Source organism: Macaca fascicularis, chromosome 16 (assembly GCF_037993035.2).
Source record: "Macaca fascicularis isolate 582-1 chromosome 16, T2T-MFA8v1.1".
In the NCBI taxonomy this organism is placed as follows: domain Eukaryota; kingdom Metazoa; phylum Chordata; class Mammalia; order Primates; family Cercopithecidae; genus Macaca; species Macaca fascicularis.
In genome coordinates, this window is record NC_088390.1 from 63,278,308 (window position 1) to 63,301,211 (window position 22,904).

The 22,904-nt window shown below is 42.9% G+C and overlaps 1 protein-coding gene across 8 annotated transcripts in view; it reads right to left on the minus strand.

The window, feature by feature from the left end:
- Positions 1–22,904, minus strand: part of STAT5B (signal transducer and activator of transcription 5B) — a 91,481-nt gene that overhangs the window by 33,241 nt on the left and 35,336 nt on the right. For all 8 annotated transcript variants that reach the window (XM_074019650.1, XM_045374837.2, XM_045374836.2 and 5 more), the window contains exon 2: positions 44–181. Coding sequence is in view for 4 of the 8 variants with exons in the window: in XM_045374837.2 (XP_045230772.1) it covers positions 44–171 (128 nt within the window). In the remaining 4 variants the exon portion in view is untranslated. The remainder of the gene's footprint in view (positions 1–43; positions 182–22,904) is intronic.

Here is a 22,904-nt window from a genome sequence, read left to right on the forward strand (position 1 = left end):
TTGTGTTTCACAAAATATGATGCAAACATCCTTGTTCACCTACCAGGCTTGGCTTTCAATCCACTGGGATAAATAATGCCGCACCTCAATGGGAAAATGCTGGCCGTACAACGCTTGCATCTGATGAAGGGCTTCTCCTTGGAGCTGCTGAGCTTGTATCCACACAGCCATGGTTTACAATCTGTTGAACAAACAATCAGTGCTTTCGGTGTTTTTTCTTTATTTTCCCCTTACATCCACCAGAGTAAATATTCACATAGTTACCAAGGTAAATGTTTTTATTTTATTATTTATTTTTATTTTTAATTTTTTGAGACAGTCTTGCTCTGCCGCCCAGGCTGGAGTGCAGTGGCACAATCTTGGCTCACTACAACCTCCGCGTCCCCACCCCACTTCAAGCGATTCTCCTGTCTCAGCCTCCTGAGTAGCTGGGATTATAGGCATGCATTACCATGCTCGGTTAGTTTTTGTATTTTTAGTAGAGATGGGGCTTCACTGTGTTGGTCGGGCTGGTCTTGAACTCCTGACCTTAAGTGATCCTCCCACCTCAGCCTCCTAAAGTGCTGGGATTACAAGCATGAGCCACCATGCTCAGCCAAAGTAAATGTTTTTAGCCCTTTTGATAGACTGAAGACAGTATTCTTGATTTTAACTTTAAAATGTTTTCAAAATGTAGACACTCGGCCTGGTCATGGAAAGATACACAGTTGGGTCTATGAAGCTCTGACTATGAAACGCACTAAGGTCTTATAAGCAAAAGTACAAAAGGAGTATTAGGGAAAGAATTGCTAACTTTGACATCGTAGACATATTCTTTACTTTTGTTCAAAATTGTCAGCCATGGTAAGCAGCATTTCAACAGTAATAAATAATTAACAGAGAGTTTTTTTTTTTTTTGAGACAGAGTCTTGCTCTGTCGCCCAGGCTGGAGGGCAGTGGCACGATCTTGGCTCACTGCAACCTCCGCCTCCCAGGTTCAAGCAATTCTACTGCCTCAGCCTCCCAAGTAGCTGAGATTACAGGTACCCACCACCACACCCAGCTAATTTTTGTATTTTTAGTAGAGATGGGGTTTCACCAGGCTGGCCAGGACAGTCTCGAACTCCTGACCTCAAGTGATCCACCTCAGCCTCCCAAAGGGCTGGGATTACAGGTGTGAGCCACTGCGCCCAGCTGAGAGATTTTTTTTTTTAATCACTTGTTTTAGTTTTGTTATTTTGACTTCAGAAATATAACAAACATATGTCGTTTTGAAAAAGCCCAGTAAAAGAAAAGTAAAAGCATCTAAAGCGTGGATTGAACTCTATTCATTATCACTGGTTACCTAAGCAGCAATGCTTTGCACACACAGAGCACAGATTTATCTGGAAAAAATGCCCCAAGGTTCACCTCCTGAGTTACTGCTAAGGAATTTATGAAGCAATGTTCTGTTAAATTATAGCATTTACAAATCTTTCAGACACAAAAACAATACATTCCACCTAAGAGTTAGAAATATGAACCATTATGCTCCAATAGCAGGTAGTCTCCTTATTTTTTTTTTCTGAGACGGAGTCTCGCACTGTCGCCCAGGCTGGAGTGCAGTGGCATGATCTCGGCTCACTGCAAGCTCCGCCTCCCGGGTTCACGCCATTCTCCTGTCTCAGCCTCCTGAGTAGCTGGGACTACAGGTGCCCGCCACCTCACCCGGCTAATTTTTTCTATTTTTAGTGGAGGCGGGGTTTCAGTGTGTTAGCCAGGATGGTCTTGATCTCCTGACCTTCTGATCCGCCCACCTCGGCCTCCCAAAGTGCTGGGATTACAGGCTGAGTCACTGCCCCAGCCAGTAGTTTCTTTTTTTAACATGCTCTTGATTTAAAAAAAAAAAAAAAAAAAAGGCTTTATAAAACTACCATGATGCCCCCTCAGACTCGCCTGACAATTTTTAACTCATTTGGCAGACACTCTTTGGGTTTGACCAGATTAGGGCAGAAACATTCGGGTAGACTGGGAAGGGACTTCAAGTAACTATAAGGACTGAAAATGAATCTTGCTCTAACACTGTTTTCCAGAATGTAGAGTTTGGTATAAGGCAGGGTTATCTTGAGTTCCATCCCACATGATTTGGCTACTGATTTGCACAACTCTCCTAAGAACTAGGTTACAGTTAGGGGCTGGTGACTTGGACTTGGATTTTGTTTACTACCAGAGACTGCACAAGTGTGTTAGGAAGCAAAAATCTCTTCTGTTAGTTGTAGTTGTCTGATCACATAACACTGAGCTATTTATGGGACAAGTCAGTTAGCCAACGATGAGGTGTAGGGGAGTGCCAGTCATCTATTTCAGACTTGTGCAATGCTATAGAACACTTGAGAAGTGTATAATTTTATTTAGGGCTTTTAGGCATTAAGGCTGGGATCACTGTAAGACCCAATCTGACCCAAGACATCAAATTTCAGTGGCTGTGAGTTCACCAAAACACTTAGGAAAAACAGCTCTCTCCAGAAGCAATTCCACTTTATAATTAAACACTGGAAGTCACTTAACTGCACAATGTATTTTTTAATCAAATAAATCATGTCACAAGATTTTGGAAAACTAGAACAGATACCAAATCATGATTTTTGGATGAACGATAAGGAACGGATGGCCAGGCATGGTGGCTCACGCTTGTAATTCCAGCACTTCGGGAGGCTGAGGTGGGCAGATCACCTGAGGTCAGGAGTTCGGGTCCTGCCTGGCCAACATGGCAAAACCCCGTCTCTACTAAAAATACAAAACAATTAGCCAGCTGTGGTGGCATGTGTCTGTAGTCCTAGCTACTCAGGAGGCTGAGGCAGAAGAATCGCTTGAACCTGGGAGGCAGAGGTGGCAGCGAGCCAAGATTACGTCACTGCACTCCAGCCTGGGCGACAGAGCCAGATTTTGTCTCAAGAAAAAAAATTATTTAAGGGATGGATGAATGAAGGTGCTTAGGCACTTAAGTATATGGAAGACTGATAAAAGAATGAAGAGAAGAATTCAGGTGTTAATCTTCCTAAGTAGTAAAGAATAAGAAGTAGGACCTCACCATAGCTCTCAATGAATATATGAGTGATACCAACAGATACAAACATTCTCTTGCATCTACATTCATTAGGTGAAATGACTCAAGAGACAAAAGAAGGAAAGCTATGAAAACTTATCTCCCCAGAGACTCCTTCCCAGCCCACTCAAATAAAATGGCATTCTGGTCACTCTCTATCCTCTTAATCTACTTTATTTTTCTTCTTATCATTTAGCAATTCCTGATATTGATCATATATTTGCTTACTCACTTCCCACCAGGGTGAAATCACCATGAACACAATGACTTTGTTTTGTTCACCGTGCTTTCTCCTGGGTCTAGAACAGTACCTGGCACATAAGCATAATTTTTTTGTTGCATAAATAAATGTATACATACAATTTGATCGGCTCTTTTCAAAGTTATAATACAACAATATACCAGTATGAAATACCAAGGCATGAAAACAGATTTCCATTTAAATAATCAATTATTTAATTTATTATTATTATTACTATTATGTTTTCAGTCGGAGTCTCGCTTTGTCGCCCAGGCTGGAGTGCAGCAATCTCAGCTCAATGCAGCGTTTGCCTCCTGGGTTTAAGCGATTCTCCTGCCTCAGCCATCTGAGTAGCTGGGACTACAGGCACACACTGCCACACCCAGCTAAGTTTTGTATTTTTAGTAGAGATGGGGTTTCACCATGTTGGCCAGGATGGTCTTGACCTCCTGACCTCATGATCTGCCCTCTTCGGCCTCCCAAAGTGCTGGGATTACAGGCATGAGCCACCACGCTCAGCCTGGAGCACATCTTATTCATGACTGTGTCCCCAGTGTCTAGTATGGTGGCTTGCCCATGAAAAGTGTTCAAAAAATACTTGTGGAGCGAATACATAAACAAATATTTAACATGCCCTGCTGGTCAAGCATATTTAGGAGCCTATTACTGTTTTAGGAAAGAAATACTGTGGTGATATACCATACATGTAGGGGTATTAAAAAATGTCACTCTATTTTGCCTTAAATTTTAGATTATTTCTTAGTTTTCATTAAAGAGTAGAACGCTGAGCTCTTAGAATTTGTCAGAATATTTTTACGATTCTAGTTGTGAACATGCCATAATAATTATTTTCTAAAATAGCATGCCATTTGAAGGACAATAGCTGGTAAATACCAAGTGGCAATCACCTTATTTTGATAAATACAATATAGTTTCACTACACATAAGTGCTTTGATAGAGTTGGAGAGTAGATTCTGCTCACTGCTACTCAAAAGTATAAAATAAAAGTACACTAACTAGTACAGTCATTTTTATTTTACTGTTAAACTGAAAATTATCTATATGTGAAATATGAGATGACTTACTGAGACTATCATAAAATTCTAAATACCCAGTTTAGGAAAAACCCAACTGTTTTCCCAGTTATGTGAATAACACCTAGAAGCTATGTAGTGGTTGTTTGTTTGTTTGTTTTTTGAGACGGAGTCTCACTCTGTCGCCTAGGCTGGAGTGCAGTAGCGTGATCTCAGCTCACTGTGGCCTCCGCCTTCCGAGTTCAAGTGATTCTCCTGCCTCAGCCTCCTGACTAGCTGGGACTACAGGCGCCCGCCACCATGCCTGGCGAATTTTTTTTTTTGAGACGGAGTCTCGCTCTGTCACCCAGGCTGGAGTACAGTGGTGTGATCTCGGCTCACTGCAAGCTCCACCTCCCGGGTTCACGCCATTCTCCTGCCTCAGCCTCCCGAGTAGCTGGGACTACAGGTGACCGCCACCACACCGGCTAATTTTTTGTATTTTTAGTAGAGATGGGGTTTCACCGTGGTCTCGATCTCCTGATTTCATGATCCGCCCACCTTTGCCTCCCAAAGTGCTGGGATTACAGGCGTGAGCCACCGCGCCCAGCTGCCTGGCTAATTTTTTTTTTAGTACAGATGGGGTTTCACCATGTTGGCCAGGCTGGTCTTGAACTACTGACCTCAGGTGACCTGCCTGACCTCCCAAAGTGCTGGGATTACAGGCATGAGCCACCATGCCTGGCCGCTAAGTAGTATTTTTCTTCATACATGTCAGAACACTTCACCCCCTTATCAGGCTATGTCCACATGCCTGACATGAGTGGCATTCATCTAACCGACATTCATTCTTCTAACTGGCATTCAGCCAGCCATCGAACGCTACTCTGCATCCACAAGGACTGTACCTCTGTCCTCAGGACCCGCCCTCTTCTGCTTATTTACGGGTAGCTCCAATTTCAGTGCGTGATGTTCAGACAAGGGAAGTGGTTTGTTCTTTGGTAAACCATCACAGGGGATTCTCTAAAGACTGGGAAATGGATTCACAATCTTATTTTTAGGCCGAAGATAAGAACTATTTGAGCTCGAATGAGTTGCACTCTGTGTTCACAAGCATTTCAGAACAACCTAAAACAGCCTTGGATGCAGAACACGGTACTTTCTGAAGGCATAAGGCACCTACCTCAACCTTATATATCTGGATATACCCATGGGCTTGGAGAGCCAAAGAAATCATTCGGGCCCTCAGGCACTTGTTAATAAAAGTTTCAAAGTCTAATAGCTCAGAATGTTACAGGCTTACTGAAAAACCATAAAAATGAATGTCCACCACATAAATAAATGATATAAGTGAGTGGGATTTGGAGTAATTTTGTCTCAGTCATAAATATCTTTTCTCAGATGCTTTTCCTTTCTTTTTTTTTTTTTTTTTTTTGAGACGGAGTCTTGCTGTGTCGCCCAGGCTGGAGTGCAATGGCCAGATCTCGGCTCACTGCAAGCTCCGCCTCCTGGGTTCATGCCATTCTCCTGCCTCAGCCTCCCGAGTAGCTGGGACTACAGGCACCCGCCACCTCGCCCGGCTAGTTTTTTTTTTTTTGTATTTTTTATTAGAGACGGGGTTTCACCGTGTTAGCCAGGATGGTCTCGATCTCCTGACCTCGTGATCCGCCCGTCTCGGCCTCCCAAAGTGCTGGGATTACAGGCTTGAGCCACCGCGCCCGGCCCAGATGCTTTTCCTTTCTAAAAGTAAAATATAAACTATAACAAAGAAAAACATCACTCTCTCTGAGGACTTCCAGAACACTGTGACCAAGGTCTTGCCCTAGCTCAACTGCAGTAGAGAGTAGTGTATGACATTAGAAGGCCCACTGTGTATCTGCCAACTCAGCAAGTGAATTCTAGCGTGGGGTGGCAGTAGGGGATTAATATGAATAATATTATGAACAATATGAATATAATAATATGAATAATATGAATCTAGCAGATTTGGTCTGCTGGATTCATGTGTATAATTTAAAGCATTTTATAATTCCGATTCTCCATCCTACCTCCCCATCCCAGGGCCAAAGTCTCTAAACTGGGGTTAAACTTTTAGAGATAATGCTGAACTCACCTAAACATGGTTCTGTCAAAGACAGCCCGTTAAGTCTCTCTGTGCCTCAGTTTTCTTGTTTGTACAATGGGAATAATAACACTTATGCCCCTTAGGAGGCTGCTGTAAGAATGAATTAGTTTTATGTACATACCTAAAACAGTGTCTGGCTAAGAGCAGGTGCTCTGTAAGTACTCACTACTGTTCTTACTGTTGCCTTAAACTTACAAAACCAGCTTCTCTCTCCCATCTCTAATTTTAACTCAATTTAACAAACTTTCCAAAAATCAATCCTCCACAAATAGCTCTTGCTATCCTTCTCTTTAACCAGTATCTCCAGTATAAACGTTTCCATCCATCCATCCATCCATCCATCCATCCATCCATCCATCCATCCATCCATCCATCCGAGACAGGGTCTTACTCCATCACGCAGTGGTGTGATCATGGTTCACCGCAGCCTCAAACTCCTGGGCTTGAGGGATAATCCTACCCCAGCCACCCAAGTAGCTGGGACTGTGGGCACATGCCATCACACCTGGCTAATTAAAGAAAAAAATTTTTTTTTTTTTTTTGTAGAGACAAGGTCTTACTATGGTGCCCAGGCCAGTCTCAAACTCCTCACTCAAGTGATCCTCCCAAGTCAGCCTCCCCCAAAGTGCTGGGATTACAGGCATGGGCCATTGTGCCTGGCCCTTTTTTTTTTTTTTTTTTTTTGAGGCAGAGTCTCGCTCTGTTGCCCAGACTAGAATGCAGTGGTGCCATCTCGGCTCACTGCAACCTCTGCCTCCCAGGTTCAAGCAATTATCTGCCTCAGCCTCCTCAGTAGCTGGGATTAGAGGTGCCCACCACCATGCCTGCCTAATTTTGTATTTTTAGTAGAGACGGGGTTTTACCATGTTGGCCAGGCTGGTCTTGAACTCCTGACCTTGTGATCCACCCGCCTCAGCCTCCCTAAGTGCTGGAATTACAGGCATGAGCCACCGCACCCAGCCGTACCGGGCCCTTTTAAAAGATGGTATTCCTATTTCTTTTTTTTTTTTTTTTTTTTAGACGGAGTCTTGCTCTGTCTCCCAGGTTGGAGTGCAGTGGCTTGGTCTCGGCTCACTGCAAGCTCTGCCTCCCAGGTTCACGCCATTCTCCTGCCTCAGCCTCCAGAGTAGCTGGGAATACAGGCACCCGCCACCACGCCTGGCTAATTTTTTGTATTTTTAGTAGAGACGGGGTTTCACCATGTTGCCCAGCCTAAACTCTTAAAAAAAAAGAAGAAGAAGAAGAAGAGGCCGGGTGCAGTGGCTCATGCCTGTAATCCCAGCACTTTGGGAGGCCGAGGTGGGTGGATCACGAGGTCAAGAGATGGAGACCATCCTAGCCAAAATGGTGAAAACCTATCTCTACTAAAAATACAAAAATTAGCTGGGCGTGGTGCCATGCTCCTATAGTCCCAGCTACTCAGGAGGCTGAGGCAGAAGAATCGCTTGAACCCAGGAGGCAGAGGTTGCAGTGAGCTGAGATCATGCCACTGCACTCCAGGCTGGCGACAGAGCAAGACTCTGTCTCAAAAAAAAAAAAAAAAAAAGAGAAGAAAACTATCCATTCCTTCCAATATGTTCTTGAACAGAGAAGGCTAAGCCAGCAGGGAGCCATGCCTTTACCTATTCCTTCCAAGGACATATCTGACTTTTACTAATTAAAGTACAAAAAACAACTAATGAAATTTGAAGTTTTCATTTATTATACTGCTTTATGAATTATTAGCAACAAACATTCCAATTCATCTAATAAATAAAAATAAACTTCAGAAATAGGATGAGAAATAAATAACAGTTATCAGTGTTATTATTATCCCCCATCCAGATTTAAGAGCTAGCTAAGCACTTCCTATATTACTTATAACAAGTGCTTTTATGAATCTACTCTTAATCCTAAATCCCTCAGACGTAGGCACTATTGTTATCCCCATGTTATAGATGAGGAAATTGAGGGTCATCAAGATTAAGTAGAATTGTATCGTGGTGAAACAGTTTTCGAAAACTATCTGGCAATTCTACAAAAGGGTAAACATACAGTTACCACATTTCCAGTAGTTCCACTCCTAGGTATATGCCTAAGAGAACTGAAAACATGTGTCCCCAAAAAGTGGGTATACAGGCCGGGCGCAGTGGCTCATGCCTGTAATCTCAGCCCTTTGGGAGACTGAGGCGAGTGCATCCTGAGGTCAGGAGTTCGAGACCAGCCTGACCAACATGGCAAAACACCATCTCTACTAAAAATGTTTTTTAAAATGAGCCGGGCACAGTGGCGGGTGCCTGTAATCCTAGTTATTTGGGAGGCTGAGGCAGGGGAATTACTTGAATCCGAGAGGCGGAGGTTGTAGTGAGCCAAGATCTGTGCCACTGCACTCTAGCCTGGAGGACAGAGCGAGCAGAGCAAGACTCTGTCTCAAAAACAAAACAAAACAAAAAAACAAAAAACAGATACACAAATGTTCACAGCTGCATTATTCATAATCACCTCATAATCACCCCAAAGTGGAAACAACTCAAATGTCCACCAAAGGATAAACAGATAATATGGATAGGAATGGATAAATACAATGAATAAGATAGAATATTATGTAGACGTTAAAAAGGAATGAAGTACTGACGCATGCTACAGTGTGGATGACCTTGAAATCACTATGTAAAGTGAAAGGCATGCAAGGGAACATACTGTAAATTCCATTTTTATGAAATATCCGGAATAGGCAAATCCATAGAGACAGAAAATAAATTGGTGGTTGCCAAGGGCTGAGGGGAGGGAGAAATGGGGAATGATTGCTAAAGGGTATGGGCTTTTTGAGGGGATGATGAAAATGTTCTGGAATTAGACAGTGGTGATAATTGTATAACTCTGAGCATATACTTCAAAGGGTGAATTTTGTAGTACATGATTATATCTCAGTAAAGCTATTTTTAAAAAAGAGGTGAACCACTTGCTCCAGGTCGGTCCCATACTACTAAGGGGTACTATCTGGGCTGGACCTACCTGAGAACCTGCACTTACTTGTACCACTGCACCAGGCTGCATGCATGTTGAGGACTTAAGGTGGCCTGCCATTTTCTATGTACTTTTCTTATTTTTTTTTTTTTGAGACAGAGTCTCACTGTGTCACCCAGGCTGGAGTTCAGTGGCACAATCTCAGGTCACTGCAACCTCTGCCTCCCTCCCGGGTTCAAGTGATTCTCCTGTCTCAGCCTCCCGAGCAGCTGGGATTACAGGCATGTGCCACTGTGTCTGGCTAATTTTTGGAGTTTTAGTAGAGGCAGGATTTCACCATGTTGGCCAGGCTGGTCTTGAACTCCTGACCTCAAGTGATCCACCCACCTCGGCCTCCCAAAGTGCTGGGATTACAGGCGTGAGCCATCATGCCCAGCCTCGTATAGGGATTTTGAAGGACAGAAAAAATATTCAATAGCAGCAATAAAGGATCAAGACTTCATTCATATTAAAATGGGACTAATATCAAGTAAGAAGGCTATCACATTTAGAAGTAGGTCAATACCAGAGCCATCTGCTCTTTAATTTTTTTTTTTTCTAAATACTACCTTATATGCAATCAGGAAGCCAATTCTCTTTTTTAAAAAATCATATTATTAAACAGATGGGAAGAGAACAGAAAGAATAAAAGCATTTGGCTCACAAAGAAACAAACAAGGAAAAATGTGCCCAGGCAACATAGAGACGATAATATTCTGGGAAGACAATCAGTCATTAATCTTTGTCACAGCCAAATCATTGCATATTATAATGGGAAGAACAGAGAACGGAGGAGAGGAAAAGGGTAAGGGAAGGAAGAAAGGAGAAGGTAGAAAAAGGACCTACTTACTAAATATAAAAATCAAGTTTCAATCAGCAGGTTACCATATATTTAAAACTCTCATCTAAATATAGGATATAAAGTCTTGGCCAAAAATGCACAATCTCAAAAATAAAGAGAGTAGACTCAGACAAGGATCATCACAGCTGCTAAAACCATTAGGTGACAGTTGTTGGGGAAGAACATTTAGTCTCAAAGTACTACTCACATATTACTTATTATTCACAAAGGGGAAAAGAGGCATTTCCGTGGATAAATCTGGAGGACAATACCTTAACCGAGTGATCAAACATCCCCAATCATGGGATAAACTGACATTATGTGCCTCCAGATATGATTTGCTGAAAAGAATACACAAACTAAATCATGAAGAAACAATCAGACAAATCCAAATTGTGAGACTCTCATCAATGATCCCACGCCCACCCAAAACAGGTGGAACTGTTCTAGGTTAAAGGAGACTGCAGAGACACAACCACCAAGAGCGTAATTCAAAAACAAAAACACGACTGGACGCGGTGGCTCCTACCTGTAATCCCAGCACTCTGGGAAGCCAAGGCCGGCGGATCACTCGAGGTCAAGCGTTCAAGACCAGCCTGGCCAACATGGTGAAACCCTGTCTCTACTAAAAATACAAAAATCAGTTGGGCGTGGTGGCGCACGCCTGTAGTTGCAGCTACTTGGAAGGCTGAGGCACAAGAATCTCCTGAACCCGGGAGGCGGAAGTTGTAGTGAGCTGAGATTGCGCCACTTGCACTCCAGGCTGGGCAACTGAGTGAGACTCTGTTTCAAAACAAACAAAAACACCCACAGCTCTAAAGTCCATTATATCATTATATATTAGATGTTGTTATATCACTGCTGAATTTCTTGTGACAATGCCATTGAGGTTGTGTAGGAGAATGCCCTTGCTCAGAGTAGATACAATGTCAAGTATTTGAGGGTAAATGGTCATGACGTCTACAACTTAACTTTGGAAGGAGAAACGGAAGAGTGACAGTGGTGGGGAGTGTGGGAAAGTAAATCTAACAACTGTGAACACTGGCTCAACCTAGGTGAAGTATATGTGAGTACTCATTGTTCTATTCTTTCCACTTTTCAGTCATTTACAATTTTTTCAAAATCAAAATTAAGGGCAAAAATTCCAAAAAAGAAAAACAAAGCAATGAGAGCAGAGGTTTGACTCTCACTGTGAAACTGTCCCTGGTGGTAAATAAAAATCTGGACTTCTGAGGCATTGTGCTGCAGCTTGTAGGCTACCAGCATGCAAGCTGGGCTCTCTCATGCCATGGTGGCCCACAGTGTATGTGTGTTATCATTATCTCCATGTCCAAATCCAGCCAGCAACTTCAGCCATCCCTTTGGGAAGAAGCTACATCTGTATCACTTTCCAGATGACTAAAAGCACTTGCTGTAGCCCAAAAATAATGACCATCTCCATTATGGAAAAATAAGAAATGATTTGAAGCTGGCATGTAGTCCTATGTTAGCTTCGGAATTTTTTTTTTTTTTGAAACATAGTCTCACTCTGTCGCTCAGGCTGGAGTGCTATAGCATAATCGCTGCTCACTGCAGTCTCAACCTCCTGGGTTCAGGTGATCCTCCTCCCTTAGCCTCCTGAGTAGCTGGGACCACAGGTATGTGCCTCCATGCCTGGCTAATTTTTTTTTTAAGAGATGGGGTCTTGCTATGTTGCCCAGGCTGGTCATGAACTCCTGGGCTCAAGCGATCCTCTTACCTCGGCCTCCCAAAGTGCTAGGATGACAAGTGTGAGCCACCGCACCCAGCCAGCCTCAGAATTTCTAGTGAAGGTTTATATTTGTACTGTAATTCAAGATCAACTCATCCTAGAATGTGTCTCTTGGACAATTCAAATCTTTTAGTTCAGGAAAAAAACCCCTCAGCTACTACAATACCGTTTCTATACTACTTAAATGAAATATAATCCCTTTCCTCTTATTTGAAAGTTAAAAACAAACAAAACAGGCAATTTATTAATAAATCTATATGTTACCAATATTTTCCCCATTAAAGTTCATGGCCTCCCTCTTACCATTGAGAATTACAATATTAATTTCTACCTAGCAAAATTTTCTTTGACGAGTGCCTTGATTTAGGCCCATTCCCAGGGATATATACCATTGGGAGAAACCAGAAATAACCAAAATGTCCAGAATAGGGGGATGATTAGACTATAACATATTAATCTAACGGGATATGGTGCAACCAGTTAAATTAAATGTAAAAACTATGTTGAAATATAAAACCATGTAGATGCATTTTTAAATTTTGATTTGATTTATTTTTTTGAGACACAGTCTTGCTCTTTCAACTGGGTTAAAGTGCAGTGGCACGATCTTGGCTCACTGCAACCCCCACCACTCGCATTCAAGCAATTCTCTTGTCTCAGCCTCCTGAGCGGCTGGGACCATAGGCACCTGCCACCAATGCCCAGCTAATTATTTATTTATTTATTTTTTAATTTATTTATTTTTTTTGAGACGGAGTCTCGCTCTGTCCCCCAGGCTGGAGTGCAGTGGCGCCATCTCCGCTCACTGCAAGCTCCGCCTCCCGGGTTCACACCATTCTCCTGCCTCAGTCTCCTGAGTAGCTGGGACTACAGGCACGCGCCACTTCGCCCGGCTAGTTTTTTGTATTTTTTAGTAGAGACGGGGTTTCACCAGGTTAGCCAGGATGGTCTTGATCTCCTGACCTCGTGATCCGCCCGTCTTGGCCTCCCAAAGTGCTGGGACTACAGGCTTGAGCCACCGCGCCCGGCCTATTTTTATTATTTTTTTTGAGACGGAGTTTTGCTCTTGGTGCCCAGGCTGGAGTGCAGTGGCGCGATCTCGGCTCACTGCAACCTCCGCCCCCCAGGTTCAAGCGATTCTCCTGCCTCAGCCTCCCGAGTAGCTGGGATTACAGGTGCCCGCCACCATGCCTGGCTTTTTTTTTTTTTTTTTTTTTTTTTTTTTTGAGATGGAGTCTCACTCTATCGCCCAGCCTGGAGTGCAGTGGCCTGATCTTGGCTCACTGCAAACTCCGCCTCCCAGGTTCAGGCCATTCTCCTGCTTCAGCCTCCTGAGTAGCTGGGACTACAGGCGTGTGCCACCACCCCTGGCTAATTTTTTGTATTTTTAGTAGAGACGGGGTTTTACCGTGTTAACCAGGATGGTCTTGATCTCCTGACCTTGTAATCCGCCCGCCTCGGCCTCCCAAAGTGCTGGGATTACAGGCGTGAGCCACCGCGCCCAGCCATATTTTTTGTATTTTTAATAGAGAAAGGTTTTCACAATGTTGGCAAGGCTGGTTTCAAACTCCTGACCTCAGGTGATCTGCCCACCTCGGCCTCCCAAAGTGCTGGGATTACAGGCGTGAGCCACTGTGCCCAGCCCTAATTTTTTTATTTTTAATAGAGATGGGGATTCGCCATGTTGGCCATGATAATATCCAGGTTATAACACTGTCTTACCTGGGCAGCCTTGATTTAAGTAGAACATGAAAACGGTAAAAATTCAGAATTATAAAAAAAATTTAAAAGAAATGCAATTATTTCACTTTCAAATATATAGTGCCTTAAATGTGTTTCCAAGTAGTGATTTAAGGCTGTTAATAATAGATTAATTTGTAATTCTGACATATATTTATATATATTAGTGGCTCTCTTTCATCTTTGGTATGATTAAGCAAACTTGTACCAACTGTAAACATGACGAAATACACAGAAATCCACTCACAACAGTACCAGAATTTCTTTAAAATAAAAAACTTTCTAGCTGGGCATGGTGACTCACTTCTGCAGTCCAAGCTACTCAGGAGGCTGGGACAGGAGCGCTCCCAGGAGGTCAAGGCTGCATGCAGTGAGCTATGATCACGCCGCTGTGCTCAAGCCTGAGCCACAAAGCGAGACCCCATTTCTTTTTTTTTTTTTTTTTTTTTTTTTTTTGAGACGGAGTCTCGCTCTGTCGCCCAGCCCAGGCTGGAGTGCAGTGGCGCGATCTCGGCTCACTGCAAGCTCCGCCTCCCGGGTTCACGCCATTCTCCTGCCTCAGCCTCCCGAGTAGCTGGGACTACAGGTGCCCACAACCGCGCCCGGCTAATTTTTTGTATTTTTAGTAGAGACGGGGTTTCACCGTGGTCTCGATCTCCTAACCTTGTGATCCGCCCGCCTCGGCCTCCCAAAGTGCTGGGATTACAGGCGTGAGCCACCGCGCCCGGCCGCGAGACCCCATTTCTAAACACAAACAAACACATCTCTTACCTCTAATCACATACCTGAACACAATTGGTTTATGTGAAGGCCCTTGACAGTTCAAGAAAACAATTCAAGAAATTCAACAATTCAACTCTAGAAAGCTATCGTTACAAGAGCAGATCACAGGAAACCTCAGCTGTTGGTTCCTAACTTTGCTCCTACTCAAAGGCCAACAGAACTGGGGGGATATCTTCCTGTTTTGTTGATATCAATTTATTTTGTGACAACCTATACCTAAAACCAACACAGGGTTTGCATTCCCCCTGGATTCTTCATTACCCCAGGAAAGTGGGACAGATCAGACCAGTTTCCAAGAATAGCAGCACTGCAGGGCAATCTTGCTAAGGAGGCCCTGAGATGTTTCTCTCTGTACTAATCTCTACGTCTTCTATGTACATCAACACAAACCTTCACCCAACCATCTCTGCCATCAACAGCAAATCTAGGGAAGAGACCAATAATACCTTAGAAAAGCATACCTATCCACCAAACCAAAACTAAACGCAGAAGGACATGGCAGTTCGCCCCATTTTCCAGGTAGCTGTGTTCTCTTAATTTGCCATGAACTAAAATCTGTTTCATTTTTACTTAGACATAACTTGAATATGTCACTTAAAATAAAATAAAAACTGAACTGAGTATGTTTTAATTAAAGCAATACAAAACTGAAATCTCTTTTAAGAGAGAAATGCCTCATCAGCCGGTTAGTTTCCTTGTTTGCTTACTGGGTGATATGAAACCTAATTATAGCTTTCTGAAAATAATCCCAAGTTGTGGGGTGTCCAACTACCCGTGTTTAAGTAAAACAAGTCCTGCATAAAAAGTGGATCCAACGAGTAGCAGGTTTGTTAAGAAACTAAACATTGGCCAGGTGTAGTGGCTCACACCTGTAATCCCAGCACTTTGGGAGGCCGAGACAGGGGATCACCTGAGCTCAGGAGTTCAAGACCAGCTTGGGCAACATATCAAGGCTCTGTCTTTACAAAGAAAGCAAAACAAAAAGTAGTAGCATATGGTGGCACACACCTGTAGTCTTAGTTACTTGGGAGGATGAGGGGAGAATCACTTGAGCCCAGGAGTTAGCAGCTGCAGTGAGCTATGATTGCACCACTGCATGCCAGATGGACGACAGAGCCAGACTCTGTCTCTAAAAAAAAAAGTATGAAAGAAGCAGCTAATTCTGGGCCAGGCACAGTGGCTCATGCCTGTAAACCCAACACTCTGGGAGGCCGAGATGGGAAGATTGATTAGGCCAGGAGTTTGAGACAAGCCTAGGCAACATAGTGAGACTCCATCTCTAAAAAAATTTAAAAATTAGCCCCGTGTGGTGGTACATGCCTGTAGTTCTAGCTACTCAGGAGACAGGCAGGAGAATTGCTTAAGCCCAGGAGTTTGAGGCTGCTGTGAGCCGTGATTGTGCCGCACTCCAGCCTGGGTGACACTGTGAGATCTTGTCGTAAAAAAAAAAAAAAAAAAGAACCTTATTCTAATTCTGAGAAGATCTTAAATAAGAGCTTATGTCTTGGCAAATCGAAATGTTTGTCCTGCTAGGGGAAAAAAAACAACAAACAACAGCAGATATCCAGGTACAAAAAGCAATTACCAGGACATTTAACATTAAGATGAACTGAAATTGTGCACAAAATAATTGTCCATATTTACTACAGCACTCATAGTGGGGATAAATAAAATGCAATTACTTTTGCTAAAGTAAACTACTTTTTCTGGTAACAGACTGTCTCTCACTATACCTCTAATAGTGGATCTACACACAACTTAGCACGGTGTAGGAACTTGAGTGCATGCTCCTACAGCACACAACAGATGCACTGAAAGGCTCCCACCTCAACTAACAGCTAATGCTGCAAGGCATCAGCCAGGATAACGGCAGAGCCCTTCTGTGTATGTGTTCTTTCATAGGCAGCACTGTTACCGGAAGAAGCAAAGAGCAGCGATTTCCTTCCAAAAGGTCAGCTGCCTCAGACAGACCAAACAGAAAGCAGCGAATTCTTGCCAACTTCCCCTCCTGCTTCTGCAGCTAGTACGCAATAGCATTTAGTTTCCAGTAAAGCTCCAGATAAAAACAAAGCAAATGTGAGACCCAGAATCTATGCAATGTCAGTGTCTCGCTTGACTGAATGAAGGGCAGTAAGATCATATGGAGCTATACCTTTTCAACAGTGGTGGAAGTGTTAGGAAGGTGAGATTAAACATGAGGAAAAGGTCAGGACTGGAACCATCTAGATTTTATACCAATGTCCAGAAGTCTCCATCTAAAAATAAGACGGTAGGCCGGGTGTGGTGGCTCAGGCCTGTAATCCCAGCACTTTGGGAGGCCAAGGCTGGTGGATCACTTGAGGTCAGGAGTTTGAGACCATCCTGGCCAGCATGGTGAAATCCCGTCTCTACCAAAAATACACGAAATTAGTTGGATGTGGTGGCACGCGACTGTAATCCCAGCTACTCGGGAGGCTGAGGCAGGAGAATTGCTTGAACCTGGGAGATGGAGGTAGCAGTGAGCCAAGAATGCGCCACTGCACTCCAGCCTGGGCAACAGAGCGAGATTCCATTTCAAAAAAGAAAAAGAAAAAGAAGATAATATTTTAGAGATAATAAATGCAACAACAGATAAGGTCCCTAGTCGACTGATAAAAAACGAATAAATTTTGAACTTTCTTATTCTCACAATAAAGTCAAGTCAGTCATTGTACAACATGCTAGGGCACAGGCAGGGTTCAATGCTGACAACCAGTAGGCATTATACAATGAATATATAAGTTTCTTAGATTAGACATGGAGAAAAGACTGCAAAACACATAACAAAAAGGGGAAGAGAATAGAAAATATAATTTTTTTTTTTTTTTTTTTGAGATAGGGTCTCACCCTGTCACCCAGGCTGGAGTGCAGTGGCGTGATCTCAGCTCGCTGCAACCTCCGCCTCCCAGGCTCTAGCAATCCTCTTGTAGTCTCCTGAGTAGCTGGGACCACAGGTGTGTGCCACTATGCCTGGCTAATTTTTTGTGTTTTTGGTAGAAAGGGGGCTTCATTATGTTGCCCAGGCTGGTCTCGAACTCCTGAACTCAAGCGCTCCACCCACCTAGGCCTTCCGAAGTGCTGGGATGAGAGGCATGAGCCACTGCGCCAAACCCAGACTTCTTTAAATTAAGAGAGTTTTAAACTACATGAAAGCCTATGCATTCAATCTTCCTAGAGGAGCAAAATTAGGCCCTTCTGAGTATAAAAGTGTAGGAGAAGGAAGGGAAAATGATGATTTTAAACGTTTTCTCAACCAGATCAGTTCCGGGCTTAACTATCTACATAAAACTTGCGAGAAAATGTTACGGGCTCCTACCGAATGTCGTGGGCTCTGTGTGGTTTCTAACTCGTTAGTTTCAGGTTGTGGTGGCAACAGAGATACCAGGGTTTTTGTGAGACAAGCAAGATCTTCTAAAAAGTTTGGGCTTTGATGATGGAGAGTATTTTAACCCCACTCTGAGAATACCTAGTTTGAAATGAAGATAGTATGGAGTTCAAGGAAAAACGTATTAGTTTGTTATGTTAAATTAAGCTACCCACACACCCACACTAGAAACTGTTTTGTGTTGGAAACAAAATAAATGACTTCATTTCCAAGCCCTTCCTATATTTAATCACCAAACCTTAAATAACAGCAAAGCATGGGAAATAAGAAAAATAAAGTACTAGTAGCAGTAGTAATAGAATTATAGTAACAGTAGTAGTAATAAATATTCAAGGAGTTTTGTCCACCTTCGGAGCTCAGGCTGTGAACCACAGTGCTTTAATTATTGAAAATCATCACCAGGCTGGGCGCGGTGGCTCATGCCTGTAATCCTAGCACTTTGGGAGGCTGAGGCGGGCAGATCGCGAGGTCAGGAGATCGAGACCATCCTGGCTAGCACGGTGAAACGCCATCTCTACTAAAAATACAAAAAATTAGCCAGGTGTGGTGGCAGGCACCTGTAGTCCCAGCTACTTGGGAGGCTGAGGCAGGAGAATCACTTGAACCCAGGAGGCGGAGGTTGCAGTGAGTGGAGATTGCGCCACTGCACTCCAGCCTGGGTGACAGAGTGAAGTTCTGTTTAAAAAAAAAAAAAAAAATCATCACCTAGTCAAATGAGTTTTTCCTGACAGAGATACTTGCAGTTTAAGATTCGTTTATAGCATGTGCCACAAAATAAATTATCACAAAATGCAATTCACAAATGGATACAAAAAGATTATTTGACAATCCAAAAACAAGGCTTTAAATGAGACTCCCCTCAGGGTAAGCAACAAGAAGACAAACCTCCAAACACAACCAAAGGACGCCATATTTGGGGGGTGGGGGTTCACCTTCATTCTTTTAAATCAATCAGAAATTAGCCAAAAGCTTTAGATTGTAAAAGTGAGTGGGAGGAGAATAACGAGAACTGTCCTGGGCGTGGGTAACTTTCCCATAAGGCCAAAACCTAGATCCTGACCACTTGTGGTCAGAATTAGCAATGCAACATTTCCTATAAGAAGCTGAATTGTTAACTTTGTTAAACTAGTTCGCAAATTCCTTAATGGGTTTCCACTAGTTACATTATTATCCATCACCAATATTTATCATAGAACATCTGAAACTCAGGCTTTCTAACGGCAGAAAACATTTTGCATACAGGGGGCAATATCATTAATAGAAATGAGAAAGCAACTTGTAAAACATTCCAGTGTGTAAGACAGGATAACAAAGGATACTGAAGTTAGCTGCCATCTGGATACCTGTTCACATGATACCAATAACTAAACAGCAACTTCCCTGATGCTACTGTGCACTGGGTTGGAGACAAGGTATATATGATAAATTCCTACTATAATTAATACATGTTAAAATGAAAATATACAAATAGATTGGGCACAGTGGCTCACACCTGTAATCCCAGCACTTTGGGAGGCCAAGGCGGGCGAATCATAAGGTCAGGAGTTCGAGACACGCCTGGCCAACATGATGAAACCCCATCTCTACTAAAAATACAAAAAATTAGCTGGGCATGGTGGTGCATGCCTGTAATCCCAGTTACTGGGGTAGCTGAGGCAGGAGAATGGCTTGAACCCAGGAGGTGGAGGTTACAGTGAGCCGAGATTGTGCCACTGCACTCCAGCCTGGGCTCTGTCTCAAAAAAAAAAGAAGAAAAGAAAATATACAAATAACTATGTTACTATTGATGTACATTAAATATGAGTTGAATGCTAGGAGATCATCTGGGTTCTCCAAGCTATGCCATCAAGACAAAGAAACTCTGATACAGAAGGCAACATCTGAATTTAACAGTGCTGTGCGATATGTCAAGGGGAAATTTGGGACAAGGACGCCTGGCAGTTCCATAAGCCTAGGAAAGGTGCCTCAAACAATCTTTAACACCTTTAGCTAGAAATAGAATCAATACAATGTTAGTATCCAATGTCTTTGATCATTTTGATCATCCTATTTTTAAAAGATGGGATGTTTTCCTCCTTTAGAATTAGAATTTACCCTACACTCTGGGCATAAGAACCAAACAACTAAGTTATCTGCTGGCCAACTAATAGACTGTAAGCCATCCAGGAGCGAGGACCATGTCTCTCTGATTCATTTTGATTTCCCTAATATAGTACTTCACACACATGGTTGGTATTCAGTAATTGTGTATGGAATACAATTTTTATAGACCTCCATGTTACAAAAAGGACCTAAATGGGGGAAATGGATGGTAGGTCAGTTATTTCCTTCAGGATATTTTTAACACTGTGGAGGTCATTAACTTGAATCCTTATTACAGGAATAATGGGAGTGAATCACACTTTATAGAAACTATGACGGAGATTTTGACTCATCATTGGTGCTAATCAAGGTAAACATAATAGCAAGTTGTGCCACCCTCGTAAACATCGTGACAAGTTTGTAAAATAGAGCTAACACTTTATTGCAGCAATTTCAAAGAGAAGAATTACATGAAATATGATGATGCTAAGATGAGCTGAAATTCCAAAGAAAGCATCTTCTCTAAGCAAACTAACCTTTCTTTTAATTATATCTCAAGAAAGAAGCTGAGTATAAATGAAAAGCACATTTGTCAACAATTCACTCCTTCAGTTACCATGTATGCCACTAACTACAATCCAGAAAGATTTATGATTGTGCCAAAACAAGATGATGAGGTTCTATACCCAGAATGTAGATTAATGTTAGAAGGATGACTCAGGACTTATGGCATCAGTCTGATAGACACTGAACCTCTTTCTTCTTTTTTTTTCATCTCTGTGAGTTCTTCAACTATAGGATAAGAATGCCAACTTAGGAAGATAATTCAGTAAACACAGCCACCTTTGACTACAGACTAATTTTTATCCAAGATGTATTTTCATGTAGCAAAGTAAATTTAGCAAATGAAAATATAGTCCTGACTTGCTATGGATGTCCCCTATCTCTGCCAAAAATGACAAGCTGCTTGCTCAAAAGCTGTCACTAATTAGCAGCTGCTGCTGTAAAGAAAACCAAAGTAAGTGCCAATAAAAGCATATTGAACTGAAAGAGGGCCCTATGACAAGAAATGGGAAATGCAAGAATCTATTTGTGACTAGTAAACTTACATAAATACTAGCAATCTAAATTTGGGAGAAGTAGAGGCAGGGCAATAATGGCAATACATATCTATTCATATTTAAACAGGAAGGACTGAAAGAGTCTCCTAACATCCTGAAAGTCAGAAATATCAAGGTATGGGTGTTGCTGAATTCCATCACAACCATTTCCACCTTTCCAATAAGAGCCGGTCTTGGTTTTGGATGATGATTATTATTTTTGGAGACAGGGTCTTGTTCTGTGGCCCAGACTGGAGAGCAGTGGCATGAACACGACTCACTGCAGCCTCTGACTCCTGGCCTCAAGTGATCCTCCCACCTTTGCCTCCCAAAGTGCTGGGATCACAGGTGTGAGTCACCGCGCCTGGCCTGGTTTTAGATAATTTCTCGTTGTCAATACTTCCGTCTCTGGCACTTTAACACCTGCATTTGTAGACATTGTAAAAATAAATTTTATTTTATTTATTTATTTATTTATTTATTTATTTATTTTTTTGAGACGGAGTCTCGCTCTGTCGCCCAGGCTGGAGTGCAGTGGCCTGATCTCAGCTCACTGCAAGCTCCGCCTCCCGGGTTCACGCCATTCTCCTGCCTCAGCCTCCCGAGTAGCTGGGACTACAGGCGCCCGCCACCACGCCCGGCTAGTTTTTTGTGGTTTTAGTAGAGACGGGGTTTCACTGTGTTCACCAGGATGGTCTCGATCTCCTGACCTCGTGATCCACCCGTCTCGGCCTCCCAAAGTGCTGGGATTACAGGCTTGAGCCACCGCGCCCGGCCGGTTATTTTATTTTATTTATTTATTTATTTTTTTGAGACGGAGTCTTGCTCTGTCCCCCAGGCTGGAGTGCAGTGGCCGGATCTCAGCTCACTGCAAGCTCCTCCTCTCGGGTTCACGCCATTCTCCTGCCTCAGCCTCCCGAGTAGCTGGGACTACAGGCACCCGCCACTTCGCCCGGATAGTTTTTTGTATTTTTTAGTAGAGACGGGGTTTCACCGTGTTAGCCAGGATGGTCTCGATCTCCTGACCTCATGATCCGCCCGTCTCGGCGTCCCAAAGTGCTGGGATTACAGGCTTGAGCCACCGCGCCCGGCCGAAAAATAAATTTTAAAAATAACTTTCCTATTCTATGGGCTTCGGCCTAAACTCTGATGGTTCTGAACTACCTGTTGACCCTTCATGTTACAGGTTGAAACTATGAAGTCAAGCAGAAGTGATCTGCCCAGTGTAAATGAGCACAGATACAGTGACAGAAAATCACTTCACTAACTCTATTTCAAGAGGCTCTAAAGGAGTCCACAACATCCCAGCACTTTGGGAGGTTGAGGCAGGAGGATCACTTGAGGCCAGGAGTTCAAGACCAGCTTGGGCAACACAGCAAGACTTCATCTCTACAAAACAAAAATTAAAAAGTAGCCAGTCGTGGTGGTATGTACCTGTAGTCCTAGCTACTCAGAAGGCTAAGGTGGGAGGATGGCTTGAGCCCAGGAGTGTGAGGCTACAGTGAGCTATGATTGCACCACTGCACTCTCTCTCTTAAAAAAAAAATAATAATAAAATAGTCTACAGCCTAAGATCCTGCTTTAAAGCTAAATTCCATAGATTACTTTTCAAATAATTCTTCAAAGCTCTCCTCTTTCTCTTTGTTCCTACTAATCAGAACTCCCAGTATATTTCTCTTTTTCCTCAACGAGTTAGTTTCTGTCCTTAAAAAAAAAAATTAAGAATATTTCCCCTTCATTTTGGTTCTCTTACTCTCTTTTGCTCTCTCCCTCCAG